Genomic DNA, 22,500 nt, shown 5'->3' on the forward strand with positions numbered 1-22,500 from the left:
CTACTACTATTATTACTACTACTACTACTACCACTACTACTACTACTACTACTACTACCACTACTACTACTACTACTACCACTACTACCACTACCACTACTACTACTACTACCACTACTACTACTACTACTACTACTATTACTACTACTACTACCACTACTACTACTACTACTACTACTACTACTACCACTACTACTACTACTACTACTATTATTACTACTACCACTACTACCACTACTACTACTACTACTACTACTACTACTACCACTACTACTACTACCACTACTACTACTACTACTACTATTATTACTACTACCACTACTACTACTACTACTACTACTACTACCACTACTACCACTACCACTACTACTACTACTACCACTACTACTACTACTACTACTACTATTATTACTACTACTACTACTACCACTACTACTACTACTACTACTACTACTACTACCACTACTACCACTACCACTACTACTACTACCACTACTACCACTACCACTACTACTACTACTACCACTACTACTACTACTACTACTACTATTATTACTACTACCACTACTACCACTACTACTACTACTACCACTACTACTACTACCACTACTACTACTACTACTACTACTATTATTACTACTGCCACTACTACTACTACTACTACTACTACTACCACTACTACTACTACCACTACTACTACTACTACTACTATTATTACTACTACCACTACTACCACTACTACTACTACTACTACTACTACTACTACTACCACTACTACTATTACTACTACTACCACTACTACCACTACTACTAATAATAATAATAATAATAAACTTGATCTCTTCTATTTGTGTATCTTATTATTACTAACCTGATAAATATTATCATTGTGATATTTGATGGTGTTGGTGGGGATAACCAAAGTTTATTATAGTAGACTACATATAATACATATATAGTATGTATTTTATTTAAAAAAAAATAAAATGAATATATATATATATATATATATATATATATATATATATATATATATATATACACATACATATATATCCAATCCATAAAAATCAATCTACAGTTAGATTAGTTAGTTTTAACCCTGTGTGTGTGTTACCTGTGTTTTCTGACTTCAGATCTTCCAGCTGTTCCTCACTGACTCTCAGTCTGACCTCCAACTCTGTGGAGTAAAAAGTATTTATCTGATTGATTGATTGATTAATAAGTATTTGTAACTTAATGAAAATATGACAGTAAACATAAATCTACCTGCAGTGTTGTTGTGGCTTTCTGTCAATCTGGACTCCATGAGGGAAAGTTTATCAAACTGAACTGAAACAACAAAACCATCATTAATGTTAAGAAGGAGTTCCTCAGGGAACCATGTTAGATCCTCCACAGTTTCATGTTTCACTCTGTCACAAACTTTCTGTCACTTTACACAGATAAAATTCATAAATCTACATGTAGTTTTAACCCTTTAGTGTGTTACCTGTGTTTTCTGTTTTCAGATCTTCCAGCTGTCTCTCACTGACTCTCAGTCTGACCTCCAGAGCTGGACAGGAAATGGTTCATGTTTAATTAAACAGTTTAATTAATGATTAATTAAGCCATGTTGAAGAGTTAATAATGTTACCTGAACTGAGAGTCTCCAGCTGTGTCTCAGTAGATCTCAGTCTGACCTCCAGAGCTGCTCAATAATCAGATTTTATTTATTTATACATTTTCTGAGTCTAGGTTTAAACTCCTCAGTAAAGCCCAATCAATCAGATAAATGATACAAAGGTGTTAATAAAAGTATAAAGATCTACCTGTGGTGGTGTTGTGGCTGTCTGTCAGTCTGGACTCCATGAAGGAAAGTTTATCAGACTGAACTGAAACAAAGAAACCATCATTAATGTTTATGACGGAGTTCCTCAGGGAACCATGTTGGATCCTCCACAGTTTCAGACTGAACAATCAATAAATGTTTCACTTGGCAAACTTTCTGTTTCAGATAAAAACTTTGACTCTTTTCCAAACTTTCTGTCACCTTGTATGACTTTCATATTTTGTATAAAACAAATAAAAATAAATCTACAGTTAGTTTTAACCCTTTGGTGTGTTACCTGTGTTTTCTGACTTCAGATCTTCCAGCTGTTTCTCATGGACTCTCAGTTTGACCTCCAACTCTGTGGAGTAAAATGTATTTGTCTGATTCATTAATAAATAATTACAACTTGTATTAATGAAAATATGACACTTAATGTGAATCTACCTGTAGTGTTGTTGTGGCTGTCTGTCAGTCTGGACTCCATGAAGGAAAGTTTATCAGACTGAACTGAAACAAAGAAACCATCATTAATGTTTATGACGGAGTTCCTCAGGGAACCATGTTGGATCCTCCACAGTTTCAGACTGAACAATCAATAAATGTTTCACTTGGCAAACTTTCTGTTTCAGATAAAAACTTTGACTCTTTTCCAAACTTTCTGTCACCTTGTATGACTTTCATATTTTGTATAAAACAAATAAAAATAAATCTACAGTTAGTTTTAACCCTTTAGTGTGTTACCTGTGTTTTTAGCTTTCAGATCTTCCAGCTGTTCCTCACTGACTCTCAGTCTGACCTCCAGAGCTGGACAGGAAATGATTCAAGTTTAATTTAATTGATTAATTGATAGTTAATTAAACCATGTTGAATAGTTAATGATGTTACCTGAACTGAGAGTCTCCAGCTGCTCCAGCTGTGTCTCAGTAGATCTCAATCTGACCTCCAGAGCTGCTCAATAATCAGATGTTATTTATTTACACATTTACTGACATTTAAACTTCTCAATAAGGCCCATGTCAATCAAATAAATAATACAAAGGTGTTAATAAAAGTTTAAGGATCAACCTGTAGTGTTGTTGTGGCTTTCTGTCAGTTTGGACTCCATGAAGGAAAGTTCATCAAACTGAACTGAAAACACAAAATAATCATTAATGTTTATAATGGAGTTCTTCAGGGAACCATGTTGGATCCTCCACAGTTTCAGACTGAACAATCAATACAAGTTTCTTTCGGCAACTTTTTGTTTCAGATAAAAACTTTGACTCTTTTTCAAACTTTGTCACTTTGTATGAATTTAATATTTTGTGTAAAACAAATAAAAATAAATCTACAGTTAGTTTTAACCCTTTGGTGTGTTACCTGTGTTTTCTGACTTCAGATCTTCCAGCTGTTTCTCATGGACTCTCAGTTTGACCTCCAACTCTGTGGAGTAAAATGTATTTGTCTGATTCATTAATAAATAATTACAACTTGTATTAATGAAAATATGACACTTAATGTGAATCTACCTGATGTGTTGTTGTGGCTGTCTGTCAGTCTGGACTCCATGAAGGAAAGTTTATCAGACTGAACTGAAACAAAGAAACCATCATTAATGTTTATGACGGAGTTCCTCAGGGAACCATGTTGGATCCTCCACAGTTTCAGACTGAACAATCAATAAATGTTTCACTCTGCAAACTTTCTGTTTCAGATAAAAACTTTGACTCTTTTCCAAACTTTCTGTCACCTTGTATGACTTTCATATTTTGTATAAAACAAATAAAAATAAATCTACAGTTAGTTTTAACCCTTTAGTGTATTACCTGTGTTTTTAGCTTTCAGATCTTCCAGCTGTTCCTCACTGACTCTCAGTCTGACCTCCAGAGCTGGACAGGATATGATTCAAGTTTAATTTAATTGATTAATTGATAGTTAATTAAACCATGTTGAATACTTAATGATGTTACCTGAACTGAGAGTCTCCAGCTGCTCCAGCTGTGTCTCAGTTGATCTCAATCTGACCTCCAGAGCTGCTCAATAATCAGATGTTATTTATTTACACATTTACTGACATTTAAACTTCTCAATAAAGCCCATGTCAATCAAATAAATAATACAAAGGTGTTGATAAAAGTGTAAGGATCAACCTGTTGTGTTGTTGTGGCTTTCTGTCAGTTTGGACTCCATGAAGGAAAGTTTATCAAACTGAACTGAAAACACAAAATAATCATTAATGTTTATGATGGAGTTCCTCAGGGAACCATGTTGGATCCTCCACAGTTTCAGACTGAACAATCAAGTTTCAAATAAAAACTTTGACTCTTTTTCGAAATTTCTGTCACTTTGTATGAATTTCATGTTTTTTTATGAAACATAAAAATAAATCTACAGTTAGTTTTAACCCTTCGGTGTGTTACCTGTGTTTTCTGACTTCAGTTCTTCCAGCTGTTTCTCATGGACTCTCAGTTTGACCTCCAACTCTGTGGAGTAAAATGTATTTGTCTGATTCATTAATAAATAATTACAACTTGTATTAATGAAAATATGACACTTAATGTGAATCTACCTGTAGTGTTGTTGTGGCTGTCTGTCAGTCTGGACTCCATGAAGGAAAGTTTATCAAACTGAACTGAAACAACAAAACCATCATTAATGTTTAGGATGGAGTTCCTCAGGGAACCATGTTGGATCCTCCACAGTTTCAGACTGAACAATCAATAAATGTTTCACTCTGCAAACTTTCTGTTTCAGATAAAAACTGTGACTCTTTTCCAAACTTTATCACTTTTTTTTTTTTTTTTTTTTTTTTACGAATTTCATATTTTTTTATAAAACAAAATAAATCTACAGTTAGCTTAAACCCTGTGTGTTACCTGTGTTTTCTGACTTCAGATCTTCCAGCTGTTTCTCACTGACTCTCAGTCTGACCTCCAACTCTGTGGAGTAAAAAGTATTTATCTGATTGATTGATAACTAATTGCCACTCATCTTAATAAAAATATGACAGTAAACATAAATCCACCTGTGGTGTTGTTGTGGCTTTCTGTCAGTCTGGACTCCATCAAGGCAAGTTTATCAGACTGAACTGAAACAACAAAATCATCAAAAATGTCTACTTTCAAATATAAAAACAGCAAGATAATAGTATGTCCTCAAATATGTTAAAGCATATAATTACTATCAATTAAAATTACAGAGGTTCCTACAAGAACTGTCTTTAATGTTTATGACGGAGTTCCTCAGGGAACCATGTTGGATCCTCCACAGTTTCAGACTGAACAATCAATAAATGTTTCACTCTGCAAACTTTTTGTTTCAGGTAAAAACTTTGACTCTTTTTCAAACTTTCTGTCACTTTGTATGACTTTCATATTTTTTTATAAAACAAATAAAAATAAATCTACAGTTAGTTTTAACCCTTCGGTGTGTTACCTGTGTTTTCAGCCTCAAGATCATCCAGCTGTTCCTCACTGACTCTCAGTCTGACCTCCAAATCTGTGGAGTAACATTTATTTATCTGATTAATAAATAATTACCACGTGTTCAAAATATGACAGTAAACATAAAACTACCTGTAGTGTTGTTGTGGCTTTCTGTCAGTCTGGACTCCATGAAGGAAAGTTTATCAGCCTGAACTAAAACAACAAAACCGTCATTAATGTTCATACCAGAGTTCCTCAGGGAACCATGTTGGATCCTTCACTGTTTCATGTTTCACTCTGTCATAAACTTTCACTTTATACACATAACATTTATAAACCTACACTTAGTTTAAAACCTTTAGTGTGTTACCTGTGTTTTCTGACTTCAGTTCTTCCAGCTGTTCCTCACTGACTCTCAGTCTGACCTCCAGAGCTGGACAGGAAATGATTCATGTTTAATTTAATTGATTAATTGATAATTAATTAAGCCATGTTGAAGAGTTAATGATACCTGAACTGAGAGTCTCCAGCTGCTCCAGCTGTGTCTCAGTAGATCTCAGTCTGATCTCCAGAGCTGCTCAATAATCAGATGTTATTTATTTACACATTTACTGACATTTAAACTCCTCAGTAAAGCCCATGTCGATCAAATAAATAATACAAGTGTTATAAAAGTGTAAAGAGCCACCTGTAGTGTTGTTGTGGCATCCTGTCAGTCTGGACTCCATGACGGAAAGTTTATCAAACTGAACTGAAACAACAAAACCATCATTAATGTTTATGACGGAGTTCCTCAGGGAACCATGTTGGATCCTCCACAGTTTCAGACTGAACAATCAATAAATGTTTCACTCTGAACTTTTTGTTTCAGATAAAAACTTTGACTCTTTTCCAAACATTGTCATTTTTTTATTTATTTATTTTTTTTTTTACAAATTTCATATTTTTTATAAAACAAATAAAATAAATCTACTATAAATAAATCTATTATTCATTTAGTTTTAACCCTTCGGTGTGTTACCTGTATTTTCTGACTTCAGATCTTCCAGCTGTTTCTCACTGACTCTCAGTCTGACCTCCAACTCTGTGGAGTAAAAAGTATTTATCTGATTGATTAATAAATAATTACCACTTGCATTAATGAAAACCATTCCAGTCATCTTAATAAAAATATTGTGACTGTCTGTCAATCTGGACTCTATGAAGGAAAGTTTGTCAGACTGAACTGAAACCATAAAATCATTACAAACAAATTTCTACTTCCAAATATAAAAACATCAAGATAATAATCTGTCCTGTAATAAGTTAAAACATATAATTACTATCAATTAAAATTGTAAGGTTCCTACAAGAACCGTCTTAAATGTTTATAATGGAGTTCCTCAGGGAAACGTGTTAGATCCTCCATAGTTTCAATCTGCAAACTTTTTGTTTGAGAAAAAAAACTTTGAGTCTTTTTCAAACTTCCTGCCTCTTGTATGAGTTAAATTTTTTTTATAAAACCCAAAATATTAAACTATTGTTAGTTTTAACCCTTCAGTGTGTTACCTGTGTTTTCTGACTTCAGATCTTCCAGCTGTTTCTCACTGACTCTCAGTCTGACCGCCAACTCTATGGAGTAAAAGTTTTTATCTGATTGATTAATAGATAATTAACCACTTGCATTAATGAAAATATGACAGTAAACATAAATCTACCTGTTGTGTTGTTGTAGCTGTCTGTCAGTCTGGACTCCATGAAGGAAAGTTTATCAGACTGAACTGAAACAACAAAATTATCACAAACTTTAAAAGATGATAAAGTCAGAAAGATTACAAGAACAATAAAAGGAGTTCCTCAGGGAACCTTGTGGAGCCTCAACAGTCTCAGTCTGAAGAACCAAACATGTTTCTCTCCAAAACCTGTTAGTTTGAGATCGAACGTTTGACTGTTTTTCAAACTTTCTGTCACTTTGTATAAGTTTCATATTTTTTATACAACAAATAAAAATAAATCTACAGTTTTAACCCTTCAGTGTGTTACCTGTGTTTTCTGATTTCAGATCTTCCAGCTGTTCCTCACTGAGACTCAGTCTGACCTCCAGAGCTGGACAGGATATGATTCATGATCAGTTTAACTGATTAATGAATGATTAATTAAACCATGTTGAAGAGTTGATGATGTTACCTGAACTGTGAGTCTCCAGCTGCTTGATCAATAAATAATTACCAGTTGTTCTAAATAAATTATGACAGTAAACATAAATCTACCTGTAGTGTTGTTGTGGCTGTCTGTCAGTCTGGACTCCATCAAGGAAAGTTGAACAGACTGAACTGAAAAAACAAAACCATTATTAATGTTTTCAAAGGAGTTCCTCAGGGAACCATGTTGGATCCTCCATAATTTCAGTCGGAAGAATCAATTAAAGTTTCTCTCAACAAACCAATCCAAAAATTTCATTCTTTTCCAAACTTTCTGCTACTTTGTATGAACTTCATTTTTGTATGTTATAAAATACAGAAATAAATCAGGTAATACTCTCAAACCTACAGTGTGTTACCTGTGTTTTCTGACTTCAGATCTTCCAGCTGTTCCTCACTGACTCTCAGTCTGACCTCCAACTCTGTGGAGTAAAAAGTTTTTATCTGATTGATGAGTGATTACCAACTACAAATGACTGTTTAGACTTTAACATTTTTCTTCACCCCACAGTGCTCCCTGGAGGAGGCAAATGGACATTAGTGCATGTAAGAACTGAAAATAGTCATAAAGTAATTGGAGAGGGGAAAAAAAGAAGCTTAAGAGGAAAATGACAGTAAGTAAATAACAATATTTTATCAAACGTAGTGAATGAGCTGTGCTTGGATTGATCTGCAGTATTGTTAAACTATCATCATCATGTGTGATGATTCTACTCACTTTGACCTCGTGTCAGACAGGAAGTACTCACTATTCAAACATAGTCATGTAAATATCTCTTCTCTGAAACTGGCAGATTATGGATACCACACATAAATCTGTATCTGTACGTTTCTCTTTGCAAACATGTTTTTTTTTTTACTTAAACAGTTTGATTTTATTAAAAATACATATATTTAAATGTTATATTTTATATAACTTCCACAACAGATACAAATCTACAGTTTAAAAAAAAAATCAGTGTGTTACTTGTGTTTTCAGTCGTCAGTCTGTTCAGCAGACTCTCAGTCGTGTTCAGTTTTCTCATCAGTTTGGATGTTTGATCTGAAACCAGAAATGTGAAAATAAACTGTTGATGTTTATTTCTGTTCATCAGTTTATATATATTTACATGTTTCAGTCTTTCTTCAGGCACTCGGTTACCTGCGGTGTCAGTCTGCAGCCGCTGCATGAGACTCTCTGCAGAGTTCAGTCTGACCTCCTGACCCTCCAGCTGTTTCTCGCTGACTCTCAGTCTCACCTGCAGCTCTGCAGGAAACCGTTCAGAGTTCGATGTTTATAAAAGGAGTTCCTCAGGGAACCTGGTTGGATCCTTCACAGTTTCAGTCTGAATCTGTTTCTCTTTGTACATCTGTCTCTCCTTTAGCTAAAAACTGACTCTGTTCCAAACTTGCTGTTACTTTGCATGAAATATAAACATATTTATATTTACAGAACAATGCTGATTGCAAGTAAAAAAGTGATTACCAGAAAGTGGTTGAAGAATGAGGTACCTAAGGTCGAGGACTGGGTTGAGGTTATGCACAATATATATGGGATGGAAAAGTTAACTTTCTCTGTGAGACTGGAGAGGGACAGATTTGAAAGAATTTGGGAAAATTGGATAGAGTACATAAAACCAACTAGATTAGACTTTATCTGAGATGTACATCATAGGAACAAAGACCCCTAGTTCATATTTCATAGCTACAGATGTTGAAAGGTTCTGTTTTTTTGGGGGTTTTTTTGGTTTGTTTGTTTGTTTTTGTTAATTTTATTCTATTTCATAATATCTGCATAATCGATCACATGGTAGAACTCTGTTAATTCAACTGGCCATGAGGTATGGAAGATTGTGAATAACTGTTGTGCTTTGGACATGTGTATATGTATCCATGTATGGATATATAGCCATAGGTATATGAATAATATATTCTATATTTTATTTTATTTTACTTTTCCTCTTGATATGTATGAGTAGGCACAGTTGTTCTCTATCTGGATCCAAAGTAAGAAACTAAGGAAGACTGTCATGTTTAAATGAATAATATTATAATATTAGGAATGGAGAAGAGAATACGTCATTGTGTACCAGTTGTAAGCAGAATGTATGTGAAAACGGCAAATAAAAAGAAAATTAAAAAAAAGAAATATAAACATATTTCAAGAATAAAGTCAGACTTTCAGCTTGCAGTGAGGAATACTCTGAAATTGCTGGTGAAAATATCAAAATGTCATTAAATTTTAATCAATTAAGTGAAAGTGAAATCTTATACACTATGAATTAGCTCATATAGTTTTATACAATTAGGACATTTTGAGCCAAAGAGATAAATTTGAGTAAAAGTTTGTGACTGTTTTTAGACCATTGAAACCATTATCATGGTGATTAATGATGTCACTTTGATAGAAAACCGTCAAACACTAAAATGTGTCACATGTTGCATCTTATACATACATACACATACAGCTGGAATTATGGATTATCCTCAAATGACTGATCTGCTTTATGTTTTTGTGCAGTTTGAATATGTTTAAGTTTTAAATGCAGCAACATCATGAGTCCAATCACATGATCAGCACTCAGCCAATCACATGACAGCTGATCGTGTTCGTAATTCAAGATAATTTCATTAAGATTAACAAACATCTGACTGTATTTAAAGAAGCCAATTAGCTGGATGTTGTATTGAACTTGTTGTATATAAAGCTGAAATGATTAGTCGATTAATTGATCAGTTGATTGACAGAAAATTAATCTGCAACTATTTTGATTTCAACTGAATAATTGTTTCAGGTATTTTTCAAGCAAAAATGACAAAAAAAATTTGTGCTTTTCTCCGTTTTATATGATTATAATTTGAATCTTTTTGGGTTCTGGACTTTTGGTCGAACAAAACAAGACATCTGAAGACATCATTCTGAGCTCTGAAAAATTTTGATGAGCAATTTTTCACAACTTTTTGACATTTTGTGCATTAAATGATTAATAGAGAAAACATCAATAATCATTATTTGCAGCCCCAGTTGTGTAAAACCTGTGTTGTTCGTCTCCAGCTGCTGTAGTCGACTCTTCACAGCCGACAGATTTTCTTCCAGAGTCGCTGAGCTGCTGACAGCTGAGAGCCAAACAGAAAATCATCCGTCGTTCACGTGAATCCAAAACATAAAATCATCAGACAGAGTTCAGCTGGACGTCGTCTCACCTGCGGTTTCTGTCTCTCTGCTGTTCAGAGCTGACAGAACAAACATCCTCTCTGAAACAAACACCTCGTTATTATTTCAAACATGATGTTCAAGTTTCCATCCAGACAATGATTTAAGGAAAATGTCCTGAATGTTTGTTTCCATCCTGCTGTTGTGTGAATATCAGCAGATAAACTAATTCTCCAGTCGGTGCCGTTAAACCGTCGCAGAAGAAGAAGAAGAGACACAACGAGACGACGTCATTAAAAGAGCGACAGTCAAAGCTCAAACGATGGAGAACATGATGGAAATATGACGTTTCTGTTAGTTTCATGTGTTGATGTGAGGAAGGTTACAGTCTCCTCATCATCGCTTCACACAGATCTGATGTTTTCAGCTCTTCAGTGACGTTTAAGTCACATGATTCATGATGTCATCATTTATTCACTCAGTCTGTTACACCTCAGACAGGAAACACTTTTTACAGATTCAGTGATTTTCTGGTGTTTTCACTCCGGTTCTTTATGTGCAAATTGAGACGGAGCATAAAAACTATTTCTTTTTTCCCTCCACGTTTAGATAAATCTGCACGTCATCATGACTGGAAATGTATTTTATTTGAGATTTAATTTGAGGATAAAACTCTTGAGATGCACCATCCCGAAAACAACAAATAAATAAATAAACAACAATAAGAAGAAGAATTTAGCAAACAACACAAAACAATCAACAAAACACACAAACAGATAAACAGCTCTCAAACATACAAGCAACAAACAAACATACATACAAATGATGTTACGAGCAAACATAACATCTAACTATAAACTAAAAGGTTTAAAAACAGGAAAAAGGGAGAAAAACTCACACAGAGAGAGAAAGATATATTGTAATAATGAAGAGAGAGAGAAAAATATGTTAAAAATTAAATAAAAAGGATCAAAAGCCTTCAAGAATAATAAAACCTATTTCTGTCATTCTGTCGTCATGCAACATGTTTTAAATTTCTCTTTTGGAAACGTTAAGTTTGCTGTAAAATGTTGAAGGTGGTCGGTGAGTTCAAATCTTCTCCGTATTAACTGACAGCTGCAGTTTGATGACAGAAAGTTTTATTTTGTTCACCTGAGGTTTGTGTCTGCAGCTCGTCCAGCCGTCGCTCACCGAGGGTCAGTCTGTCAGTCAGACCTGAAACATTCAGATCAGAAGATCAGACAGAAACTTTTCTCTCTGGACAATCATCTGGAAAACTACTGCTGCAATAAACTATGATGTTTTCACATCATAATTAATACATTTATGGATCAGTTCACCTGAGTTTTCTGTCTTCAGCTCGTCCAGTCGTCTCTCTGCGTCCATCAGTCGACTCTCTACAGACCACAGTCGACTGGTTTGATCTGAAAACATTAAAAATACAAAAACACTTTGTTAAAGGAACAGAGAAATCTTTAAAAACCGACTTCAATGACGTGTCATGTGACCTGCAGTGAGTCTCTCCAGCTCGTCCAGGTGAAGCTGGCTGGAGTTCAGTCTGTCTCTGACCTCCGACACCTCATCTGAGAACAAGAAGACAAACAAAATATCATTAAATTATTAAAAATGAAATAAGATCAGACAGAAAGAGACTGAAACAAACAGTAAATGATTTATTTACTCACCACGTATGAAGCTCAGTTCTCCATCTGCAGACGTGTTCAGTTGTTCCTGCAGGGAGTTCAGTCGACTCTGCAGAGCTGAAACAACAACATCCACATCTGTACAAACATCTGCAACAACACTCATACAACACTCATACAACACTCATACAACACTCATATAACACTCATACAACACTCATATAACACAACACTCATATAACACTCATACAACACTCATACAACACTCATACAACACAACACTCATACAACACTCATACAACACTCATACAACACTCATACAACACTCATACAACACAACACTCATACAACACTCATACAACACTCATACAACACTCATATAACACAACACTCATATAACACAACACTCATATAACACAACACTCATATAACACTCATATAACACTCATACAACACAACACTCATACAACACTCATATAACACTCATATAACACTCATACAACACAACACTCATACAACACTCATATAACACTCATATAACACTCATACAACACAACACTCATACAACACTCATACAACACTCATACAACACTCATATAACACTCATATAACACTCATACAACACAACACTCATACAACACTCATATAACACTCATATAACACTCATACAACACTCATACCACACTCATACAACACAACACTCATACAACACTCATACAACACTCATACAACACTCATACAACACAACACTCATACAACACTCATACAACACTCATACAACACAACACTCATACAACACAACACTCATATAACACTCATATAACACTCATACAACACTCATATAACACTCATATAACTCTCATACAACACAACACTCATACAACACTCATACAACACTCATACAACACTCATACAACACAACACTCATACAACACTCATATAACACTCATATAACACTCATACAACACAACACTCATACAACACTCATACAACACTCATATAACTCTCATACAACACTCATATAACACTCATACAACACTCATACAACACTCATACAACACTCATACAACACTCATATAACACTCATACAACACTCATACAACACTCATACAACACTCATACAACACTCATATAACACTCATACAACACTCATACAACACTCATACAACACTCATACAACACTCATATAACACTCATACAACACTCATACAACACTCATACAACACTCATACAACACTCATTTATCACTTCATTTGCAGCGTGTTGAGCTTTCCGGGCCACCGTAGAAACACTTTGTTTTCATTGGTGTTAAAATGTTACGGAGACGCTGCAGGAACAGAAACATGATGACGACAGATGTGTTTGGAAAATACCAGATTCTTTATAAATCTAGAAACGCCTGACTGATCCCTCGCTCACTGGTGGTTTGTAATGATGACATCACTTCCTGCCATGACAACAGACAATCAGTTCAGTCACCTTCAGTGTTTGAGTTCAGCTCCTCCAGACGGACGTTCAGTCGACTCTCCAGCTCCGACGCTGCAGACTGAGACGAGCTGTTGGAGGCTGAGAATGCTGGAAAAGAAACATTTAAACATTTAATAATTTTATTTTAATACTTGACATTTTTATATTTGAGACGTTCTTCTGATTTATGATTCATCGTGTTCAGCGGCTAAAAAACTTTGCTCAAACTGATTTTTCTGTTTTATTTGATGGCGGCTGCAGCAGGAAGGATGCAGGTTATAAACTCTTTAATCTCGTTCACCAGTGACGGACTCGTCTCAAAGTGCTGCAGGATGATGATAATTAACTTAAATCGAACGCAGCAGGAAAGGAAACAGAAAGTGAATCTGACCTGAGTTTTGCCTCCTCAGATCCTCCATCAGACTCTCAGTGTTACACAGTCTGACTGCTAGAACTGAAACCAGCAGAGAAAGAATCACTATTTTAAATCTTTGAATCTTTTCATTCTGAAATGAACGAATGACTCCGACACTGGACAGAAGCTGCTGCTTTAAACTCCTTCACTTATATCATATTATCCCAAAACAACCATGAAACTGTCATCCTGACTGTAAAATGACGACTCAAACTTCCTGCTTCAACTTGAACCTGCTGTTCTTACCGAGGTTTCAGATAATTAGTGACGTTTCAATTTGACCCTCGAACACTAATGAGGCAGTTTAGACTCGAGACTTAACTTTGAGTCCAAAAACAAGACTGAAGACTGGACTGATGTGAGAGCTGACATGAGTTGAGACTTGAGAGCAAAAACATTCAGGTATCAGGTTCTGACTCAGTAAAGAATAAATAGCCTGAATATTAAACACAGAACGGACACATCATCAGCTTTTATTTGAGCAATGTGATCCACTGAGCCACTATGACTTGCTTTTTATCAATAATTTCTTCTATAACAGAAGCCATAATAGCTCATTAAACCATCATTCAGTCTAAAAACTGGATACTGTGTGTGTGACAGGAAGAGACCAAGATGGAAATGAAGCTCCGTAAAACCTCACAAAGTGTCACAATCTTGTTATTACTGATGGAAATGATGGACAAAAATACAAAAATAAATGTAATAAACTGGGATTATCCTTTCAATCTAGAAGAAGAAGATGAAGATGACCTGCGCTCTTCCTCCTCAGCTGCTCCACTGTGCTCTCACTCGCCCTCAGTCTGGTCTGCAGGAATGGCAGCTCAGCGGCCAGAGCTGCAGATACATCATCATCGTCATCAATCAATCAATCAATCATCTCAGGGCTCTTCACATAGAGCAGGTTGAGACCGAACTCTTAAATCTACAGAGACCCAACATTCCCCCATCAGCAGCAGGAAGAACTCCCCTTTAACGGGTAGAAACATCAAGCAGAACCGGACTCTAGGTGGGCGGCCATCTTTGACCGGTTGGGTTGAGAGAGAGAAAGAAAGAGGGAAAGGGGGGGGGGGGGGGAGAACAACAATCATAACAATAACAACAACAACAGCAGCAGCAGCAGCAGCCAGGGAAGGATGCCAACAGGACTGCGAAGGACCGCGAAGGCTTGGCCCAGAACCCAAGGGTTCCTGCGAGATGAGAAAGCACAAAAACTCCGGGGAAGAAGCAAAGTTAGTGACATGCATTGATGTTACATGAATACGTACAGATAGAGAGGAGGAGGAGGAGAGAGGAGCTCAGTGCATCATGGGAAGTCCCCCAGCAGTCTAGGCCTATAGCAGCATAACTAAGGGCTGATCCAAGGCGAGCCTGGTCGGCCCTAACTATAAGCTTTATCAAAAAGGAAAGTTTGAAGCCGACTCTTAGACACCACCAGAGACTGTGGAACCATCTTCCAGATTGGGTCCGGGGTGCAGACACCCTCTCTATGTTTAAGAGTAGGCTTAAAAGTTTCCTTTTTGATAAAGCTTATAGTTAGGGCCGACCAGGCTCGCCTTGGATCAGCCCTTAGTTATGCTGCTATAGGCCTAGACAAATCACCACACTTTCTGTGGTGATTTGGCGCAATATAAATAAAATTGACAGATTTTTAATACTTATCAGTCATTCTCTGGACACATTTCATTATTTGTTTGAGTAAAATAAAGTGATCTCGATGTCACTTACTGTCAGGCAGCTGATTGGCTCACCTGTGTTCTTCATCTTCAGGTCTTCCACTGAGCTCTCGCTGGCGTTCAGTCTGGACTGCAGCGACAACAGATCAGCTGACAGCTCAGCTGCTTGCACTGAGATAGAAACACAACGAAGAGACAGAAACAAAGTTGAGCCGACGTCACAACCACATCAGTCCAAACAGGACCTATTTGTCAGATGTATTGGTACAATCACAGTGAAACGTAACCCAGCCAGTTCCTTCAATGTGTTCATTAAATAGATTTTAAATGGAACAGGAATAGTAAATATATGAGTATGATTGGAGGGAGGACAGTCTTAGGCAGTGATCTCATTTATTATCGTAGTGGCCTGAGGGTAGAAGCTCTTCCTGAACCTCTCAGTGAGCCTGGTGTATCCGGTAACTTCTTCCCAACTGCAGAAGGGAGAAAAGGCCGTTATGGTGTAAATGTCCTTTAGGCAGGGCAGAGCACCGCCTACTGTATGTTCAGCTGAAAGAACCACTGTTTGCAGGGCCTTGCGGTCCTGTTCGGTGCTGTTTCCTGTGATGTTCTCTGTCAGGATGCTCTTGATGGTGCAGGAGTAGAAATTCCTCAGTATTTGAGAGGACACCCGGAATTTCCTCAAGTGTCTGAGGTGAAACAGTCTCTGCTTTGCCTTCCTGACCACTGAGTCAGTATGCAGAGCCCAGGCCAGGCCCTTGGTGATGTGGACACCGAGGTACTTGAAGCAGTGAACCCTCTCCACCGAGGACCCTTTGATATTAAGAGGGTGTAGTTTCTTTCCTGCTTCTTCCTAAAGTCCACCATCAGCTCCTCTGTCTTGCTGATGTTCAAGAGAAGGTTGTTGTCCTGACATCAGCGGGTCAGGTCCTCTACTTCCTTCAGGTAGGCCTTTTCATAGTTATCTGTGATCAGCTGTGTCATCAGCAAACTTAACGATGGTGTTGGTGTCGAAAGTGGCTACACAGTCGTGTGTGTACAGGAAGTACAGCAGGGGGCTCAACACGCAGCCCTTGGGTGCTCTGGCGTTAAGGATGAGGGTAGAGGATGTTGTCCGCCTACCATCACCACCTGGGGTCTGCCCATCAGGAAGTCAAGGATCCACATGCACAGTGAGGTGTTTAATCCCAGATCCAATAGCTTTGTGATGAGCCTGGAGGGAACTATGGTGTTAAACACTGACCTGTGGTCAATGAACAGTAATCTCACATGGCTTCCTTTCTTGTCCAGGTGAGATAGCGTGGTGTGGAGGATGAGTGCTATGGCGTCTTCCGTTGATCAGTTGGGATGGTAGGCAAACTGTAGTGGGCCCAGTGTGCTGGGTTGTGAGGAGGGCTTGTAATTTTCAATTCAATTCAATTCAATGTTATTTATATAGTGTCAAATCACAACAAAAGTTATCTTCACATAGAGCAGGTCTAGACCGTACTCTTTAATTTACAGAGAGCCAACAATTCCCCCATTGGCAGTGCGTGACTCTGTCTAACTCCCAGCCAATCAAAAATGGGCAAAGAGGCGGGGCGAACGGCTGAAACAAGCCACCTAGCGGCTGGCGGACCTGTCACTCAAAGCAGCCATGTCCTTCATTATGCAGAACTTTACAGCTTAATAAAATTTAAACGGGTGAGTTATAAAAAATCCCCCCCCCCCCCCCCCGTACAGTTGTCATGAAAGAGGAAATTAGCTTTAGAGACCAAAACCATTGTTTGTACCAGGCTGTAAACATGTTTATTTCTGCTGTAAAGTTGACATTTTAACATGGGGGTCTATGGGGATTGACTCGCTTTTGGAGCCTCAAGTGTTCGTTCAAGGAACTGCAGTTTTACAGCCCCGGAGGTTTCCGCTTGATCACACCGCTGCACTGGGCGACATGTTCCTTCATCATGAAGAGTTTGGACTAATAACAGCATCATGTTTTCAGTCTCCAGAGAGTAGTTCTGTGTAAGGCAGACGCTACTGAGCATGTGCAGTAACACTTTGTACAACATTATACATTATACAAGAACTTTGAGTATTTTCAGTCCAACTCAAACCTCCACATCTGGATGAATGATATATAATAACATATGAATGATGGAGATTATCAGGGTTGCAGGGAAACAACATGCTGATGGGACATTCTGAGTGTTACTGATGTCAGAACATGTATTGATTCTCATTGATTTAGTAACTGATTGATCAGCTGATTGCAATTGTTCTGTATCAGCTGGCAAGGATCATGAGTGATCATGAGTTTTTTGGACGTAGCTGTAAAACTTTCAGAAATTTAATGAGTTATAAGTTATAAAGACTTTTTGCTCTGGTTCCAAAGTGGATTCACTGATGCTGATCCTGAACGCATCATCTTAGTAAAGAGGAGCTTCTGCTTTGATGTCTGTGTTCTGGTTTCACACAGTTATCACGCTCAGATTAAAGGGTCGTAATGTCTCCAGCCTTCCTGTCCTTCACCCACCTGCACTCTGCTCCTGCAGCTCCTCCACCTTCCTCGTCAGAGCAGCGTTCAGCTCCGTCAGCAGCTTCCGGTCCGTCTCCGTCCTCCCCTCCAGTCCATCCAGGCTGCGTCGCCGCTGCTCAGCCTCCACCTCTCCATCCCTCAGCCGGCTCTCCACGCCGCGCAGGGCCAGACGCCGCTCCACCTCCTCCGCCTTCAGGCTCAGGACCAGCCGCCTCAGCCCCCGCAGCTCGTCCCAGAGGACGGGGAGCTCCGGAGGGACGTCCGCCTTTGTCGTCACATCGTCTAATCCCGCGCTGCTGTCCTCTACCTGCAGGACTGAAGGCTCCGTCTGTCCCTGACTGACGGCTGGAGACAAACAGAGCAGCAGCAGAAACACAACAGCAGACTTCATCCTGAAACCAAAACCTGTTGCTGAACACGAGTCCAACGGCTTAAAAAACACACAAACGCTCACTAATCTGGGTGAAAGCCAGCAGAAAGAAAAAAAGTCAGCAGGGATAAATGCTTCCACTCTCTCAGAAACATGTTTTTTTCCTGCATTTTACAATTAAACTACATTTATTAGAACTTTATTTTCTTCTTTATTTTACTTTATTGAAAGACTGAACGTTCATTGTTGAAAAAGGTTCAAATCTGAGCAGCAGAGGTGCAGATATCCTGACTTTTAGTCTCTAGTTAGAGTCCTACATTTCCCATAATGCACCTAGACAGTGTTTCATTAGAGCGTCCCTGCAGGTAACATCCAGCGGTGTCACAACAAACAGCAGCCGACTAATCTTTAAATCTACTGGCTGAGTTTTATTGTTTTAACATCGGAGGTCAATCTGCTCCTCCATGAATCCAAAAGCTGTTCACACTTTACAGACATCTTTTCTTGAGCTTTCTACCACATCTCATGGTCTTCATCAGCGTCAAGTTTGCTGGGTTGTCATGGAGATGAGTTTGTTGACAGGTGAGCGCAGTAACTATTCTGATCTAAACCTCGTCCAAAGTTTACTGATGAAGACCATGTGATACAGCTGAAAGCTCTGACCCTGTGCTGTAGTTTTGAGTTTCAGGTTGAGGCTTCTTCTTCTGCAGCTCAGCAGGATTTCCTTCAGCATACCAGACATAGCTAACGGGCTAATCTGCAGCACAAAGGCCTCGCTGCTCAGAGGATCTGCACACTTAACAGTCACGAGCACACTCACGTGCACAGCACTCTGTGTGTGTGTGTGTGTTTGTGTTTTTGTGTGTGTGTTTGTATGTGTGCGTGTGTGTGTGTGTGTGTGTGTGTTTGTGTTTTTGTGTGTGTGTGTTTGTGTTTTGTGTGTGTGTTTGTATGTGTGTGTGTGTGTGTTTGTATGTGTGTGTGTGTGTGTTTGTATGTGTGTGTGTGTGTGTTTGTGTTTTGTGTGTGTGTTTGTATGTGTGTGTGTGTGTGTTTGTGTTTTGTGTGTGTGTTTGTATGTGTGTGTGTGTGTGTTTGTATGTGTGTGTGTGTGTGTGTTTGTGTGTGTGTGTTTGTGTGTTTGTGTTTTTGTGTGTGTGTGTGTGTGTGTGTTTGTGTTTTGTGTGTGTGTTTGTATGTGTGTGTGTGTGTGTGTGTGTGTGTTTTTGTGTGTGTGTGTCTGTGTGTGTGTGTGTGTGTGTGTTTTTGTGTGTGTGTGTGTGTGTCTGTGTGTGTGTGTGTTTGTGTTTTTGTGTGTGTGTGTTTGTGTTTGTATGTGTGTGTGTGTGTGTGTTTGTGTTCAAGTTAGATTTAAAAGTTTCTTTAAACTACATCAGCAGTTTAAATCCTGACATCCAGATCTGTCAGTTTACTGTTGACTGTTTGGATCATTAATGATACTTCAGTAATAATAAACAATGAATAAATAAACAATGAATAAATACTCGATTACAAGTAAAAGTCCTGCATGAAAAATCCAACTTAAAAGACGAGTTCACAATGTTTCCAGTGAGTTTTAAACCAACAGTCAGTCATCAGATGAACATTAAAGCTGTAATCATTCCTGCTGTTCATACTGACCATCAGAAGATCCTTCATAATGACCTTACAATGGAAGTGATGGAGGACAAAATACACAAAAGTTTATCTGAAGCTAATATGAAGCTTCAGCGTCTAAATGAGTCAAATCCAGTAGATATCTTTCAACGTTACAGTCTTTGTTTGTTACTAAACTTCCACCTGCAGCTCAACAGGAAACACAAAGACTGTAAATGTGTCAGAGATCCACTGATATGACGAACTCAGACTGATGAAGCTTCACACAGACTTTTAATATCCAGTATGAACAGGAGGAATGATTACAGACACCTGACTGCTGGTTTAACACACTGGGAACACTGGGAACACTGGGAACCTCCTTTTAATAAAAATACAGAAGTACTGGCAGAAAAATGAACTTAAAATATCAGAAGTAACTCATAATGAAAAATTCATTGATGTGTCCATGTGTGCAGATTTTTAATTTTAACAAATGCTGTTATGATCTATAATGATGCATATTTTATAACGTGATCAAAAGCTTTGATATGATTAGTTGATTAATCGTGTGTTTGATTTGTTTCAGCTTCTGAAATGTGATTAAAGTTTTTCTGTGTCACTGTAATAAACTGAATAACTGTTGGTCGGACAAAACGACATTTAAAGACGTCAGCTGTGACTGGAACGACATCATTTTGTAGACAAATCAATTGATTGACAAACGATAATTAAACTAATCGTTAGTTCTGCAGAGTTGAATTTGATGTGAAATATTCAAGCAGATTTACTTCATTAAATTTCAGTTTTAAATGTTGTTGTGACGTCATGAAAAACATGAAGGTCATTGAGATGCAGATCCAACCTTCAGTCAGCAGTTTGACATCATTGATCTCTGACGAAGACGAAGACGAAGACGATGACGAAGACGTGGCAACAAGATAAACCAGACTATAGATGCAGTCTGTGATCATTTATAACATGGATGAGTAGAGCGCTTCTTCAAAGTTCACTTATTCAGCTTTTCCTGAAGCTTTCGACAGTATCAGGAAGACTTTTGCTCAGGCGTCACATGATCAGGTTGTTTTACAGTCAGCTGATAACAGTTGAGCAGGTTACAGAAGACTGTGAGATGCAGCTGAAAGCTCTGGAAGAAAGCTGTGTTAGGTGAACCTCCAGTTCAGAATATTTTGCCGCCTCAAGTAGTTAAAAATAAATCCCATCAGATAATTAAGGTCCAGTCAAACACGTTGTGGCCTTTCGTCCAATCACATCTACTGGAAATCTACTGGAAATCTACTGGAAATCTACTGGAAAGCTACTGGAAAGCTACTGGAAAGCTATTGGAAATCTACTGGAAATCTACTGGAAAGCTATTGGAAATCTACTGGAAATCTACTGGAAAGCTATTGGAAATCTACTGGAAATCTACTGGAAAGCTACTGGAAATCTACTGGAAAGCTACTGGAAATCTACTGGAGATCTACTGGAAAGCTACTGGAAATCTACTGGAAAGCTACTGGAAATCTACTGGAGATCTACTGGAAAGCTACTGGAAATCTACTGGAAAGCTACTGGAAATCTACTGGAGATCTACTGGAAACAGCTTTTCCTTCCAGTCTTCCTATTGGCCCACGTGGCTTCAGCGTTGGCGTTATATTGCTGTCTGATGGTCCGGCGTTCTCTCGACAGACCTTCAGTCGTGTTTTTGCGTTTTCATTTGGACGCAGATTTTTTTTGCTCGTGTGTATTTTTTGGAGAACAAACGTGCTCGCGTGCGTGTGAACATCAGTGAAACAGATTTCCTTCTTTTTAAATCTCAAACATGTTCATAAGAAAAGATTCAGCGTCTAAAAGCAGAAAACAGGATTTTATTTTCAAATCAAACGTTTTCATGGCAACACAGAAACATTTCACACGTTCTTTCAACACTTTGTTCCTTTAACAGGAAGAACAAGCTGGTTCTCATCATTTACCTGCTAAATAAACTGGTTCAAACTGGTTCAAACTGGTTCAAACTGGTTCAAACTGGTTCCTGGTCAGCAGGGAGCCGGTGGTGAGTTGTGTCGCAGCTTTTCATGAAGCTGAATTCAATGTTTTTATTCAGTTTTAGTGTCTCAAGAAGAAGAAACAAGTTCAAACAAACGGCACCAGATTCAGTCTCAGATCCTCCTCAGCGGGTCTGTAAACAGGGTTTTTATCACCATGGAAACCAAAGTTTGCTCGTTAGCGCTGCGTCGTCGTCGGGGCTCCCGCCGTCACACTGACAAATAAAACTAAACGCAAAA

General features: G+C 38.0%; 1 protein-coding gene across 26 annotated transcripts in view; it reads right to left on the bottom strand.

Moving 5' to 3' along the window:
* The window catches only part of LOC121881488 (putative leucine-rich repeat-containing protein DDB_G0290503), a 24,963-nt gene extending 5,472 nt beyond the window's left edge, over window positions 1-19,491 (bottom strand). For 3 of the 26 annotated variants that reach the window (XM_042389272.1, XM_042389271.1, XM_042389268.1), the window contains exons 1-43: window positions 18,244-19,491; window positions 15,807-15,902; window positions 14,809-14,892; window positions 14,032-14,094; window positions 13,653-13,748; window positions 12,216-12,290; window positions 12,039-12,113; window positions 11,871-11,954; window positions 11,683-11,745; window positions 10,581-10,631; window positions 10,413-10,493; window positions 8,539-8,643; window positions 8,365-8,439; window positions 7,757-7,819; window positions 7,467-7,529; window positions 7,240-7,302; window positions 6,915-6,977; window positions 6,766-6,828; window positions 6,239-6,301; window positions 5,906-5,968; window positions 5,729-5,791; window positions 5,588-5,650; window positions 5,368-5,430; window positions 5,228-5,290; window positions 4,818-4,880; window positions 4,669-4,731; window positions 4,362-4,424; window positions 4,213-4,275; window positions 3,943-4,005; window positions 3,763-3,825; window positions 3,619-3,681; window positions 3,322-3,384; window positions 3,173-3,235; window positions 2,879-2,941; window positions 2,699-2,761; window positions 2,555-2,617; window positions 2,258-2,320; window positions 2,109-2,171; window positions 1,812-1,874; window positions 1,637-1,690; window positions 1,493-1,555; window positions 1,270-1,332; window positions 1,118-1,180 (exon numbers count right to left, since the gene is read on the bottom strand). In XM_042389272.1, the coding sequence (XP_042245206.1) occupies window positions 1,118-1,180; window positions 1,270-1,332; window positions 1,493-1,555; window positions 1,637-1,690; window positions 1,812-1,874; window positions 2,109-2,171; window positions 2,258-2,320; window positions 2,555-2,617; window positions 2,699-2,761; window positions 2,879-2,941; window positions 3,173-3,235; window positions 3,322-3,384; window positions 3,619-3,681; window positions 3,763-3,825; window positions 3,943-4,005; window positions 4,213-4,275; window positions 4,362-4,424; window positions 4,669-4,731; window positions 4,818-4,880; window positions 5,228-5,290; window positions 5,368-5,430; window positions 5,588-5,650; window positions 5,729-5,791; window positions 5,906-5,968; window positions 6,239-6,301; window positions 6,766-6,828; window positions 6,915-6,977; window positions 7,240-7,302; window positions 7,467-7,529; window positions 7,757-7,819; window positions 8,365-8,439; window positions 8,539-8,643; window positions 10,413-10,493; window positions 10,581-10,631; window positions 11,683-11,745; window positions 11,871-11,954; window positions 12,039-12,113; window positions 12,216-12,290; window positions 13,653-13,748; window positions 14,032-14,094; window positions 14,809-14,892; window positions 15,807-15,902; window positions 18,244-18,637 (3,223 nt within the window). In that variant the 5' untranslated portion in view covers window positions 18,638-19,491. The remainder of the gene's footprint in view (window positions 1-1,117; window positions 1,181-1,269; window positions 1,333-1,492; window positions 1,556-1,636; window positions 1,691-1,811; window positions 1,875-2,108; window positions 2,172-2,257; window positions 2,321-2,554; window positions 2,618-2,698; window positions 2,762-2,878; window positions 2,942-3,172; window positions 3,236-3,321; window positions 3,385-3,618; window positions 3,682-3,762; window positions 3,826-3,942; window positions 4,006-4,212; window positions 4,276-4,361; window positions 4,425-4,668; window positions 4,732-4,817; window positions 4,881-5,227; window positions 5,291-5,367; window positions 5,431-5,587; window positions 5,651-5,728; window positions 5,792-5,905; window positions 5,969-6,238; window positions 6,302-6,765; window positions 6,829-6,914; window positions 6,978-7,239; window positions 7,303-7,466; window positions 7,530-7,756; window positions 7,820-8,364; window positions 8,440-8,538; window positions 8,644-10,412; window positions 10,494-10,580; window positions 10,632-11,682; window positions 11,746-11,870; window positions 11,955-12,038; window positions 12,114-12,215; window positions 12,291-13,652; window positions 13,749-14,031; window positions 14,095-14,808; window positions 14,893-15,806; window positions 15,903-18,243) is intronic. The other 23 variants (XM_042389269.1, XM_042389270.1, XM_042389274.1 and 20 more) reach the window with 23 other exon arrangements.
* Between the last annotated feature and the right edge of the window lie 3,009 nt (window positions 19,492-22,500).

The sequence above is a fragment of the Thunnus maccoyii genome, chromosome 16 (genome assembly GCF_910596095.1).
Source record: "Thunnus maccoyii chromosome 16, fThuMac1.1, whole genome shotgun sequence".
NCBI classification, from domain to species: Eukaryota; Metazoa; Chordata; class Actinopteri; order Scombriformes; family Scombridae; genus Thunnus; species Thunnus maccoyii.